The sequence below is a fragment of the Beta vulgaris genome, chromosome 5, assembly GCF_026745355.1.
Source record: "Beta vulgaris subsp. vulgaris cultivar EL10 chromosome 5, EL10.2, whole genome shotgun sequence".
NCBI classification, from domain to species: Eukaryota; Viridiplantae; Streptophyta; class Magnoliopsida; order Caryophyllales; family Amaranthaceae; genus Beta; species Beta vulgaris.
The window spans coordinates 56,652,698-56,666,409 of NC_079206.1; the positions used below are offsets into that span (position 1 = coordinate 56,652,698).

General features: G+C 35.5%; 1 protein-coding gene and 1 long non-coding RNA gene across 6 annotated transcripts; one reads left to right on the forward strand and one right to left on the reverse strand.

Moving 5' to 3' along the window:
* Window positions 1–5,960: 5,960 nt before the first annotated feature.
* On the reverse strand, window positions 5,961–7,258 carry LOC104894035 (uncharacterized). The gene is made up of 2 exons (XR_002040013.2): window positions 6,579–7,258; window positions 5,961–6,482 (listed from the first exon to the last, which is right to left on the reverse strand). It is a non-coding gene; the product is annotated as an uncharacterized LOC104894035 (long non-coding RNA).
* Window positions 7,259–7,340: 82 nt separating this feature from the next.
* Window positions 7,341–12,912, forward strand: LOC104894036 (protein NRT1/ PTR FAMILY 2.8). 5 transcript variants are annotated; one of them, XM_048644294.2, is made up of 5 exons: window positions 7,341–7,899; window positions 8,001–8,018; window positions 9,274–9,430; window positions 9,766–9,983; window positions 11,173–12,912. In XM_048644294.2, the coding sequence occupies exons 3-5, from the start codon at window positions 9,328–9,330 to the stop codon at window positions 12,637–12,639; spliced, it is 1,788 nt and encodes a 595-aa protein (XP_048500251.1). In that variant the 5' UTR covers window positions 7,341–7,899; window positions 8,001–8,018; window positions 9,274–9,327; the 3' UTR covers window positions 12,640–12,912. The 5 variants fall into 5 exon arrangements, with proteins under 5 accessions (XP_048500251.1, XP_048500252.1, XP_048500255.1 ...); XM_048644295.2 differs by having other exon boundaries at window positions 7,341–7,855; XM_048644298.2 differs by lacking the exon at window positions 9,274–9,430 and having other exon boundaries at window positions 7,341–7,855; window positions 9,766–9,939.
* Window positions 12,913–13,712: the final 800 nt, after the last annotated feature.

Genomic DNA, 13,712 nt, shown 5'->3' on the forward strand with positions numbered 1-13,712 from the left:
ACTCATCAAGTATAATAAGGCGTTGCTTAGCCAAAAGATCAGCCACCATGTATGTTAGACTCGCGGCACTTGTAGACGATTTCCACACCCTTTCCACTATTTATTGCACATCTGATTAAGTTAATGGTGAAGGTGATATTCCAAGGCCCATTATTTTCGCCATTACACCATAAAACCGCATTTGCCAAATCCGATTCCACAATAATTTTACTGTTACGATCTCTTTCAAGAGTCATTGAAGTTTTTAGTGCTCTCTAAATAGCAAAAAGTTATGCACGGTTGATCTCCATGAATGGTATAGGGCCTGAGAAAAGGCATATGAAGTTACTTGATGATCCCTGAATACACCACCAATTTTCGATTCTGAATTTGTGATCTTCATAGCGGTGTCTACATTCCATTTGAATGTAGATATGGGGATTGGAACCCATAGTTATTTTTCGATGGCCAAGGGGATACTACACAATTTGAGACTAGTAGGTTCCCATTTGAGACAGTGAGGATGTCTAATAATGTCATTGGAAGTGTAGGAAAAATGTTCTCCCCAACCAGTGATCCACCAACTAATTCTTAAAAGAAATAGATCTTGAAAATGAGATTGTGAGAATGAGACATTATCAAAGCTACGCCCATTTCTCTCACGCCATCGAGTTCATAAGATGATGTAGAAGCTTGCTTTCCAAACCTTTTTGAAAAATCTTCCGCATCTAGGATAAGCCCATTGATCAAGTGCTTCTTGGACAGATAGAGGCATACAAGATACACCAATGGAGCTTCCAAAGGCCAAATCACCAAGACCATATGTCTCGGACCAATGCACAATGAAGAAACATGTGTTCGCATGTCTAAGGGTAGTATTAAAAAATGTGCAGCCATTTGATGAAGAGTCTAAAATACCCAGCTTGATTAGCTTATCTTTTATGTTGAGTTTTCCCTAGATAGCTAGCCACACAAAGATTTGAACTCGGTACGACACTAGGCCATCCCATACGTCACAGTGAGATTTGTGAGAGCAGTTCAAGTCCATTTTTGCAAGTTCAAAGTTGAAAGATTTGACTGTGAAACATCCTTTCTTGTGCGGGATCCATACAAGACCATCTTGATCATTAGGGGATAAGCTAACATTTAACAGTAATGACTGCAGGTTATGAAGCTCGAGCTTATTATGGGGACGAAGAGACTGGGTCCATTTGAAGGCCCACTTCCATTCAAGCCCATTTCCAACTTTCTTCATGATTAATGATTTTAGCATCACATTTGCTTGAGGGTAAGAAAGAAGAGCATTGTAGATATTCCTCCATGTGCTGAATTGCCAAGAGATACATGATAGAAAAAGTTGGATCATACTTGTACTTTTCGTGAATCAACTTACACCACAATGAGTGGGAGTCATTCAATAACCTCCAAATCCATTTTGCGAGGAGTGCCAATTTTTTTTTGTTGTAGATTTCCAATGCTAAGACACCCCAAACATTTTGGAGCCTTGATATAATGTCAGGCTATAGGTGCGAGTTTCTTTTTTTCAGAATCACCGCCCCAGAAGAAACGTCTTTGGATTCTTCTTATCTCTTCAATGACCCCCATAAGAGAGGGGAAAGTGACATATAGTACAAGGGCAAGCTTGATAAAGAGGCTTGCTCGGCCACCATACCAATTGACAAGAGATTTCCTTTCCAAGATGAAATTTTTGATCTTAGACGATCAAGAATGGGCTCCCACATGTTTTTGCATGACAAGTTGCCCCAAATTAGGAGGCCCAAGTAGATGACGGGCAAGGAATCAACCTTGCAAAGCAACACGTTGGCAGCCTCAAGAAGCCACGACTGTTCTACATTAATTCCATAAATCGAAATTTTGTGGAAGTTGATTTGTCAACCTGAAGAAAATTGAAAAAGAATTAGTGTTTTCTTAATGTTCAACAAAGAATGAATTTTCGGGGAGCAAAAAATTAAAGTGTCATATGCGTATTGCAAACGCGACACTTTACATTCTTTTTTACATATCTCAACACCATTCCAAAGCCCAAGAGAGGTAGCTTTCTGTAGCAGCAAGTTTAGAGGCTTCACTGCGAGGTTGAAGAGGAAAGGCGAGAGGGGTCGCCTTGCCTTAAACCTCTCTGAAGCTTAAAGGTAGGAGATGGAGAACCATTTATGAGAATTAATACAGAGGCCGACATTATGAACGATCTTATCCATGATATCCATTGAGGAGATAAAAACATTTTCCCTAACACCCAATCAAGATAACTCAAAGATATACTATCCAACGCTTTGTGGAAATCAAGCTTCAACAGTGTTGCTTTGGTTTTATTTCTCTAGCAAAAATCAATGACCTCACTTGTTATGAGAGCCCCATCTAGAATCTGGCAACCTTTGATGAAGGAGGATTGTTGATATCTGATAAGAGAATCCATGACTTGTTGAAGTCGATGAGCAAGAAGTTTGGATATGATCTTGTAAACACATCCTACCATATTAATAGGCCGATAATCACTGAATTTTTCTAGAGAGTCGAATTTCGGAATAAGTGCATGAAGGATGTATTGCACCCTCTAGGTAGCCTAGAGGTTTCCTAAAATTCATGAACCAAGTCATACACATCCAATTTTATCACATCCCAAGAGTTTTTAATGAATTTAAAATTAAATCCATCCGGACCCAGGGCTTTTGATGCATCACAAGAGGCTACTGCTTGGTCGATCTCATCTTCCGAAAATTTCTCAACAAGCTTCTGATATTTAGAGGGGCTCAAAGTGTTGAACTTGATATCCTGGAAAAATGGATGGTTGTGATGCTCTTCTTTGAAGATTTCTTTGTAGAAATTTACTACCTCTTGCTTAATTTTTGAAGGCTCTTCAATAACCTCGTCACCTACAACCACCTTCTCAATACTATTTTTCCTTTTTTTCATCATTGCAACAGTATGAAAGTATCTCCTATTCTTATCACCTTCTTTAAACCATCTTGAGCGAGAATTTTGCTCCCAATATGACTTTTTTCTTTTTAGCCAATTTCAAAGACCTATGTGTGCTTCTTTCCTCTCAAGTACTTCAGTATCACTAAGGCTTCTTTCATTCACAGCCTTATCAAGATCTTGAATCTTATTTTCCAGCATCCTAATTTTGTCATCAATTTCGCCAAATTCTGAGGTGTTCCATTCATGTAGGCACTGCTGCTTGACTTTCCTCAATTTCTCTACCATCGACAGACTAGGGTATTTGCTTCACGTTTCTTTAATAATTTTCGGGCAACTAGGATGCCACAACCAACAAATAAGGAATCTAAAAGGACAGGGGTCCCTAATTTTTCTCCTTTGAATGCACAAGTAAAGGACAGTGATTAGAAATCGTCCTTTTGAGAGAAGACATCTTCAAGGAAGGGTAATTCGTAAGCCACTTCGGAGAGATGAATAATCTATCTAATTTGCTCTTGGAATGCCCCCGAAACCAAGTAAAATTCCCATTCAAGGAGGGATTTCGACAACCTGCATATCCTGCAAAAAGCATTTAAAATCGCGTGATCCATTAGTTGAGAAAAGATTGCTTCCTCTATCAGACATTTAAAATGGATAAGTCGTGTCAACCCATTTACTTAAATGGTGTCAAATATCTCAATCCAAACTCACTTATATCAAAGTAAATTGGTTGGGTCAGTTTTTCACAGCCCTAGTTAGGGATGACAATGGGTCGGGTCCACCTGGACCCAGACCCGTTTATTTTTCACAGACCCAACCCGCCCCAGATCCGTTACATCTAGATTTTTTGGACCCAAACCCATATCTGCTAAGTGTAGCGGGTCCACTGGTCCTAAATAGGTCTTTTTCAGTTTTATGTTTTCATCACATTTTTGAATATATGTAATTAAAAAATATCGCCTTAATATAATTTATTTTTTTTCATATATTTTTATTTTGGAGATTATTAGTTGAAATCTTATATCATATCTTAACACTAACTTATCATATCAGTTAGTTGTTATATCATATCAGGGCGATATCTAATCATATCAAGTAAATGGTATGGGAAAAGTTGGCCCCTACCAGTTAGGGGGTAATACTTCCTCCTTCTTCCTCTCTTACTGGTTACCCTGTGTTTTGGCAAGTTATAATTGGCAATTAAGCTTTTTTTTTAGAAAAATTGAAATTTAATAATCCAACCTTTAACCAATCTTCTTAAAACAGTCCTACTTATGAGTTATTTTTGAATAACCCAACCTTTTGATGGTATCTTCTCAAAATGGTCCCAAGTGACTTGCAACCTAAACATCAGGTAATTTTTTTCGCCTCCTCCTACTCATTTCTCTCTCCTCCCCTCTTCACCTCCCTATCTTTAGTTTGACCCCCCATCCCTTCCATCGGCCCCATCCCCGCTCCCGCCCCAGCCACCAGGCCACCCCCCACCACGGGCCCGCACCCCCGCTCTCTCTCTCCGTCCTTGCTTCTCTCTTGCTTCCGTCTCTCTCATCTTTCTCTCTATCTTCTCGAATCGTGTGTATTCGTTGTCACCGTTAAGGTGGTTGTGTATGGTGGTGTGGTCGTCTTCGTTAACAATAGTGGTGTGGTCGTCTTAGGGGAGACGGGGGAGGGGTGACAGGGTTGGCTACTTGCGAGGTGTGGAGGGATTGCAGGGAGGTTGATGTGGGGGTCGGAACCAGCAGTAAGGGGCTGGGATGGGGGCAAAATTTAGGATTTGTAGTGAGTTGGGGTGAGAATGGGGCTGCAAGGGATTGGGTGGGGTTGCAGCAGGTTGGGGGTGAGAATGGGGATGGGGTGGGGCTGCAAAAAATTAGGGTGGGGTGGGTTGTCGCGGGCTGGGTGGGGCTGCAGGGGCTTGGGGTGATGGTGGCCGGGGTTGTAGCAGGTTGGGAGTGAGAATAGGGATGGGGTGGGGCTGCAAAAAATTAGGGTGGGGTGGGTTGTTGCGGGCTGGGGTGAGGCTGCAGGGACTTGGGGTGATGGTGGGGTGGGGTGATGGTGGGGTGGGCTTGGGGTGGGGGTAAAGGCCTGGTGTAGGATGGTGCTAGTGGTGGCTAAGTGGTGGTGGTTGTGAAGGAAAAGAGGTAGAGGAGGGAGAAAATAGGCTGACCAATGATATTGTGACGCGTGTCACACCTGACTTGTTATACCGGTCACAACAAGTCATGGACCATTGTGAGAAGATAACCCCAAAAGGTTGGATTATTCAAATATAACTTATAAGTGGGACTGTTTTAAGAAGATCGGTTAAAGGTTCGATTATTAAATTCCATTTTTCCTTTTTTTTATTTAATAAAATGAATATGTATTATAGTCGTGACAATATCGATGAAATTTGTTCTAGATTTACATTCTCATTAATTATACTCTTTTGAAGTTAATTAAGAAATAAAATTGCATCATAAAAACACAAATTGTCACAAAAATTGATTCCAATGGCTATATATTATTATATTTTTGTATGTTTTTGTGTTATTATTTATGTTTATTTGTGCTCTAGTGAAATTATTTAACATTAATTAACTATAAAAGAGTGTAATTAGTGAAAAAAGAGTTTTTTTTTGTCATTAATCTATGTAATAGACAATAAGATAGTCATTTAATAGAATAAATTATTATTTTTTGTTACCATATATATATATATATATATATATATTATTATATATATATATATATATATATATATATATATATATATAGGGGTAGGATCCGCTGAAAACAGCTCTTAATCTGAAAACTGAAAACAAGGTAACTTTTAACCTCTTTAGGGTAACTTTTAACACTTTTAGGGTAACTTTTGTCAATTTTGGGGTAACTTTATTATATCCAGGGTAGTTCTACATATTTCAAGGATAACTTTATTTATTGTAAGAGTAACTATTACCACTTTTAGGGTAACTTTTACCATTTTTAGGGTAACTTTATTTATTATGAGAGTAACTATTTTTTTTTTTGAATCTCCATAAACTGGCCTTAAAATGCACGAGTGAAATAACTAGCAGAGTCCATTAGTAAACCAGATATACAAATTCGGCTTACAAAAAATACAGTCACATACACGAAGAACTGTTCTTCCCAACTAGTCCGAATACATATACATGAAAACAAAGATTCTTGGATGGTATTACTAGTCTTTCCATTAGGCGCCATAATATACTAATGTTGAATACTGCAAAAACAATCCAGTCAGAAAGCCAAAGTATTAACATCTCATACTAATCAGAAAGCTGAACTATAAATCTAAAAACACTAAATTAGTAAAGTAATTAGTGATAAATCAAAAGTTCAAACATAATAATCACACAAATAAATACAGAATTAGACAACCATACATTAACAAGAAATGCAAACAAAAATCACAAAAGCTAAAAAAAACAGACGAGAAGGAGAAAGGGAGCAATTCACAATCTTAACAAGATGTTCAGGCTCCCACTTCCTTCTAGCTTGCCTCTCTTTCTCTCGCCAGTCACCAAGTACAAGACACTGAAGACAGCAAATTCATCGAGCCGCTGCAGTGAGAAGCACCTTCAATATATCTGTTTCAGGATATCATTTATGTGGTTCCTTATAAGAATAACTATTACCATTCTTAGGGTAACTTTTACCATTTATAGGGTAACTTTTGGTTAATTAACCCAAAACACATGAGCACCACCGTGGCACCGTCCAAAACAAACAACACCACCGCGAAGTTGTCCAGATCCGACCATGAAGAGCAAACAAAACCTCGATTTTACACTACCAAGAATAGCAGTTGGATCAACCGCAAGAGTAGTAGTAGATGTAGTCATTTTGAAATTTAGACTCAAGAAATATAGATTCAATCAACAATAGATTTCAGATGAAACCTCAAGAAAACTCGATCAATTTCAGAATAAAATCTCAATTGATTTTACTTCCAAAAATTGTAAATGAAAATAAACTAAATCTAAAACCAAAAAACAGAGGAAATCTTACTCGAATTTTGATCTGGAATTCGCTTGATCTGGAATTTTGATCTGCAATAAACGAAGGAGGATGGAGAGAGGAGAAGAGGAGAGAGAAAGTTTGATCTGGAATAAACGAAGGAGAGAGAGAGAGAAAGTTTATGAGTTTCACAAGATAAACGGAGGAGAGAGAGGAGAAGAGGAGAGAGAAAGTTTGATCTGGAATTTTGAGAGAAAGAAAGCGCTCGATCTTTTGCTCAAAATCATCTGTGAATTTCGTCCGTTAGATTATACTATAGATAATCTAACGGTTGAGATTGCTTGTTTTCAGTTTTCAGATTAGCTAGTGGTTTTCACAAGATCCCATTCCTATATATATATATATATATATATATATATATATATATATATATATAGGAATGGGATCTTGTGAAAACAACAATTAAGCTGAAAACTGAAAACAGTTAATCTGAGCCGTTGGATTTATAAAATGATATTTTGAACGGCCATGATTTAACCATACGTGTGCCACTTGATTTTCTTTCTATTACTCCTCATTCTCAAACAGATTCTCTCTCCTAATCTCTTGAAACGCCATTTTCCTCCAAGCAGATGACTTTCTCTCTCTTACCCCTCATCTCTACCTCTCACCGGCGATTTTCTCTCTCCTCATCTCAACTTCCATAGCAGCCCTATTTCTCCATAATCTCGAATCCGCCATTTTTGCTCTCCAACTAAATTTTTGGATCTAGTAATTTTCGATCGAAATTGTGAAGAGATCTTCATTTTTTGTTCAAATTCAATCTGTTGTTAAACAATTACTAGATTCGATTAGAACAGATCGAATTTGAACAAAAAATAAAATTTACGAAACTTGTGTTTGGAGTTTGGAGTTTGGACACTGACCTTCACCTAATCCGGCCTCGTTGTGCCGGAACTCGCTGCTGCATTGTATGGTTGGCTTTCAATCTCTCTCCTCTTTCACTCTCTTACTATCTTGGTAATTTACTCTTTTACTCAATTTATTAGATTTAACACATTTATGACGATGGTATAGTTCAAAATTTGTTATCGTACCTTATGGATGCTATTTATTTGCAGGTTCCATCTCTGCCTCTGGTACAAAGATGAAACAAAATCTCAGCAGCTTTATTCTTATGGATTTTTATTGGATTGCTCAATTTTGGATTCTTATTAGATGCTTTTTTTTAGGCTATGAACACTCATTCTTCTTGATTTTTCTTTTATTCTTGTTAAATGTTATTTACTTTTCAATAGTTCGAATATTGAAAATAAAGCATACTCTTCTAATCTTCTAATTGTAATTGTCAAATTATGTGATTGTTGTCGGTGATTTGATTTTTGACTTGTGAATTTTTGGTGGATTTTGGTGGATTTTATTTTGGTGTAGATTTGTTGAAAACTTAAAAGTTACCCTATATCAAGTGTTTTATTAGTTTCCAAAGTATTGTTATTAGTTGCTGTTTTAAAGCTATTTGTTACCCCCTCTCACTAACATATATTTGGCGAAATTCATACAAAGTATTGTTATTAGTTGCCAAAGTATTGTGATTAGTTGCTGTTTTAAAGCTATTTGTTACCCCCCCTCTCACTAACATATATTTCAAGGTAAAAAGTTACCTTAAAAGTGGTAATAGTTACTCTTATAATGAATAAAGTTACCCTTGAAATATATAAAACTATCCTTAATATAATAAAGTTACCCCAAAACTGACAAAAGTTACAGTTATCCTAAAAGTGTTAAAAGTTACCCTAAAGGAGTTAAAAGTTACTTTGTTTTCAGTTTTCAGTCTAAGAGTGGTTTTCAGCGGATCCTTCCCCTATATATATATATATATATATATATTATATATATATATATATATATATATATATATATTATATATATACCAAAACATGATTTTTTTTTTTGACATGAAGTTACTAATAAGAATTTTGCAAAAAAAGTTGAGGAGCCACCCTTGGGATATTTCAACCAAAGATCACGTCGCCATCTTTGCTTAACTTTCTCCTAGAATATCTAACGTAATCTAGTAATGTGTTCTCCATTTAACAATGATATTTTCTTTTTTTGAAAGACATGATATTTCACCTTAACAATTTAACTATAATTAGTATCCTAAGCAGTCTTTAAAAAAGTTGATTTCTACTATAATAAAAGTTGGATTTCAAAAGAAAACCACACTTCCTAGTTGGCTGCATGTTTCTCTTAGAGTTTGTTTTTGACTAATATTGCGGATTTCTTGGATCCCATCCACCTTCCTTTGATTTATTTATATTAATATAATTTCATATAATTGTTTATATAACAACACAAAGTTAACCAAACTTAATAAATTTCCTCTTTCTCCAGATTTACCTTCTCTAACTCTTCTCCTCTTCTTCCTCTAATCACCATTCTCCATTAATGATGAATAGAGAGAAAGATGAAGAGAAGGGTGCTCAAACTTCTTCGATAAACAATAATAGAAGGAAGAAAGGAGGATGGACAGCTGTAAAATATATTTTAGGTAATACTATAGTTTACGACCACCTCCGTTTAGTTTTAAATGCAACAAAAAGGAATTATTTGTGAGATATAAAATATTCATTTGTTGCATTCAAAACGAAATGAAGTATGTATATATGATTTTATATTGTTTGCACTTCTCTATTATTATATGTAACAACGTATTAGCTAGGTTAGGTTTAACCTATATCGAATATCGGGCCTAATATGTTTTCATGTGTTTGAGTAAGGAGTATAATAGACGAGGGGGTTTAATTTTGTTTATTATAATAGTGCATGCATGTTTATGACATTTTCTATAGTAGTACTAAATATAGTTTAAAACTTTGTTTACAGCTAATGAGACATTTGAGAAGCTGGCATCAATGAGTTTGGTAACAAACATAACAGTGTATTTGCGCACAAAATACAACATGGATGGCATACTACTGGTTAATGTAGTAAACTTATGGTCTGGATCTTGCAATTTTTTGACATTCCCAGGTGCTTTGCTTTCTGATGCCTACCTGGGTAGGTTCTGCACTTTGCTTCTTGGTACCCTAGTTTCTATGCTGGTAAGATTATGATTTATGGTGCATGCGCTTTTAATTCCTTGCATGCAACTTTGATTTATTCTAATTATAGAAGTGAGATTGCTAGTTTTGAACTGTTCAACACTTGATCCACTAATGAAGTACTATATTGCTCATCAACCACTAAATTTTATCTATGACTATAAAAATGGACTAGTAGTGGGATAATTTTTGTCAAAATATACAAATGAGAAATCTAGTAATAAGAGAATGTTAATTGATTCCTATAATGTACTAGAATATTCTCCGATTCCTTCTAACTATTTCCAAATAGTGACTAGGTTCATTTCTTTCGAGACTAATTTAATTTATTTAATAACTATGTCTACTTTTATATTAAAATTAGACCGTCTCTTTTAATAATGTTTGAAAAACTAAAAACTCCTTTGTCATCCTCTCCATGCATTGTCAACCGTTGATCTAAGGAATAGACCATTGAAGTCTATTAGGGTCTAGGGAGTGTGGATGATCTCTAGAAGAACATTACAATAAAGTCACAACAACGTTATTATGCTTTCTTGATTTTCAGTTTATATTCCAATTAATGTTCAAGTTGTCCTGTAAATAATTTTATGTAATCCTACCCTTATTCACCACAAAAAGATGTTTAATCTGTCATAAAGCAATAAGCAAAAAAAGACATAAGCAACTCAACAATAAGATAACTTTTTCTATGATTAAAAAAAATCGATGAGGACCATTTAAAATGTTATCAATTATTATCATAATTTAAATAATCAATAATACATCTTAGAATAAACGAGCATTAAATCTTAATACAAACATAACACACATAATTCTCACTATATTGGCACAAATAACCATTGATTCTCATTTTCACAATAATATTTAAATAGACCATCTCACTATAATTATACAAATGTCAGGTCATATCTCTGAAATTATGCAAAAAAAACACAAATGGGTTTACACCTTCAATTTGATACACACCAGAAGTTCACTTTTTTTTTTTTTGGAAATGAAGTTAAACTAATTCCATCTTTTTACCACTATCATAAGAGTGACGATTACATTTGAAGCCAACAAAAAATCTTAATCAAGATCCAATGAATAGAATGAGATGATGTTACATGCTAAACACATTACTACTATAATAAGTTAGAAATGAAGAATTGATTGTAACATCAATAAGATGCATGTAATATTACAGGGAATGGGAGCAATGACTTTAGGTGCTGGAGTACAAAAACTAAGGCCTTTAGCTTGTAAGGCAGGATCAAACTGCATGGCAGCCACAAGTTGGCAGCTTGCAGTTCTGTTCATAGCTCTCCTACTACTAGCAATGGGAGCAGGGTGCATAAGACCGTGCAACATTGCCTTTGGTGCTGATCAATTCGACCCAAGAACAGAGAAAGGCAGGGCCTTATTAGCGCGCTTCTACAATTGGTGGTACTTCTCCTTCACAATTTCTCTGTTAGTAGCACTCACCACTGTAGTTTATATCCAAACCAACATTAGTTGGACCATCGGATTTGCGATCCCAACCGCGTGTTTTGCACTCTCAAGCATCATTTTCTTAATTGGGTGCCCAACCTACATTTACAAGAAACCTCAAGGGAGCATCTTTATTGACATGCTTAAGGTAACTATAGCAGCCTACAGGAAAAGAAACTTGACTCTACTAGATCAAATGAGTAATCAAAGTTTTTATGACCCTCCTATTATTATTGAAGATGATGATGATGATCAGTTGTTAAATGTGCCTAAATTAAGCAGATCCAACAGATTAAACTTCTTAGATAAGGCTTGTTTGATAAACCAATGTGCTCAAGAAGTTGATGAAGGAGGTATGGCTAAGAACAACTGGACACTTTGTAGTGTACAACAAGTGGAACAATTGAAAAGCCTAATTGGAATTTTACCAGTTTGGTTAACTGGGATTCTATGTTTTGTATCAATGGATCAACAGAACACTTTTGGCATCCTTCAAGCAATTCAGATGAATCGAAAGCTAGGATCGCGGTTTTTGATCCCACCTGCATGGATAGGGTTTGCAGGCATGGCTGCTCTCTCGCTCTGGATCTTATCATATGAGCGACTCATTCTACCAGTAGCCAGGAAAGTAATGAAGAAGGGTGATGTAAGGTTGTCTGTAAAAGCGCGGATTAAAATTGGGATTATTATGTCAATTCTATGCATGTCTGTTGCTGCAATTGTTGAGTCTAAGAGAAGAAACACCGCCATAAGAAACAACTCCTTTGTGTCTTCTATTCATGTAGGATGTCTTGCCCCACAACTTATCCTTTCTGGCTTAACTGAAGCCTTTGCCGCGGTTACAATCATGGAGTTTTTTACAACACAAATGCCTGAAAGTATGAGATCCATTGCTGGCTCAATTTTCTTCATAAGTTTGTCCATGGCAAGTTACTTAGCCACGCTTATTGTTAACATCATATATCGCGCCACTCGAAGGAATGATGGATATGCATGGTTGGGTGGACATGATCTTAATAAGAACCATCTTGACTACTTCTATGCTATTATTGCTTGCATTGGAGTGTTGAACTTCTTTTATTTCAGCTTCTTTGCTTCCAAGTTTGTGTTTGTTGATAACAGCGCCAAGACTAATAATGAAGGAGCATGTTCAAGTACAAACATACATACAAGGTTAGAGTAAAGAGCCAACAAGGGTTACGCTCCTTTAGCCTGTGTTTCTCATCTATCATTATTTTGTTTCTCTTCACCTTTGATGCTTCTTGATGAAAATGTCTAAACAAGCTTATTATCCATTTTGATTTTTATTAGTGTGTAATGTGTTATTAGTGCGTAGAGGATTGTTAGATTATCATGTTCCTAATCAATTTTCAAAAATAAGTAGGATGATTAGGTTCCCTTAGCTTGTATGATTATAAGATTAGTGTTTGTCATTAATGATTGTTTAATTTAGTTAGCTTAATGCTTTATCATAAATAAATAAAAAAAGATTTTGCATTTGAAGTTTAAAAGACTAGCTCGTATAATCCATTAAATGATTATTACTCTCTCTGTTTCTTGTTGTTCTTCCTATTTTGACTTTCACGTTTGTCAATGTGCGTCGTTGACGTTAAATATCTTTCATTGTGTATTAGTAATATTGTAATAATTAAATATTAATAAAGTACTCATTAAAACGCATCAAACAAGACCACACATGACTATTTTTTTTTTATCATATGTTGAAAGTAATTTAGAAAATTCTCTCAATTGTAAATAGTGTCAAGATTCTAAACAGGAAGAACAAAAAAAAAATTATTTCTCATCTACTATAGGTGGGTAGTATTAGTGTGTATTGGATATCCATTGTGCTTAAAAAAAACCATTACATGTTACATATTTACTATGTTCCGGAAACTATATTTGCTATGTATACTAGATGTTGTACACGATATTGTTAATTGCACCATATAAAAAGATGATGTTCATTTCAATTGAGTTTGCTAGTACGAAGTTAGTCAATTTATTTTATTCACTTTCATAATCTATCATGATCTTTTATCTCTCAACAAGTTCGCCTTGATTGCTTTTTTTTTTCAAAAAACCGATAATGAACAAAATATTTTCCAAATATTTTCGCTATTTTTCCTATATTCTAGCAAGTCCTTTAAACACATAGCTTAATTCTGTTTCCTGCCAAGGTAAATAGTCCAAACTTTGGTTTTAAAGTTTATGTTTAAAGACGACGAAGACATGTTTAATGTTTTATTGACCTAC

What these genes read in the sequence shown, in the direction of transcription:
- LOC104894036 (XM_048644294.2), top strand. Translation starts at nt 9,328, where the DNA reads ATGATGAATAGAGAGAAAGATGAAGAGAAGGGTGCTCAAACTTCTTCG. An exon ending in AGCTGTAAAATATATTTTAG is followed by an intron (nt 9,431 to 9,765) that starts GTAATACTATAG and finishes CTTTGTTTACAG; the next exon opens with CTAATGAGACATTTGAGAAG. An exon ending in GTACCCTAGTTTCTATGCTG is followed by an intron (nt 9,984 to 11,172) that starts GTAAGATTATGA and finishes GTAATATTACAG; the next exon opens with GGAATGGGAGCAATGACTTT.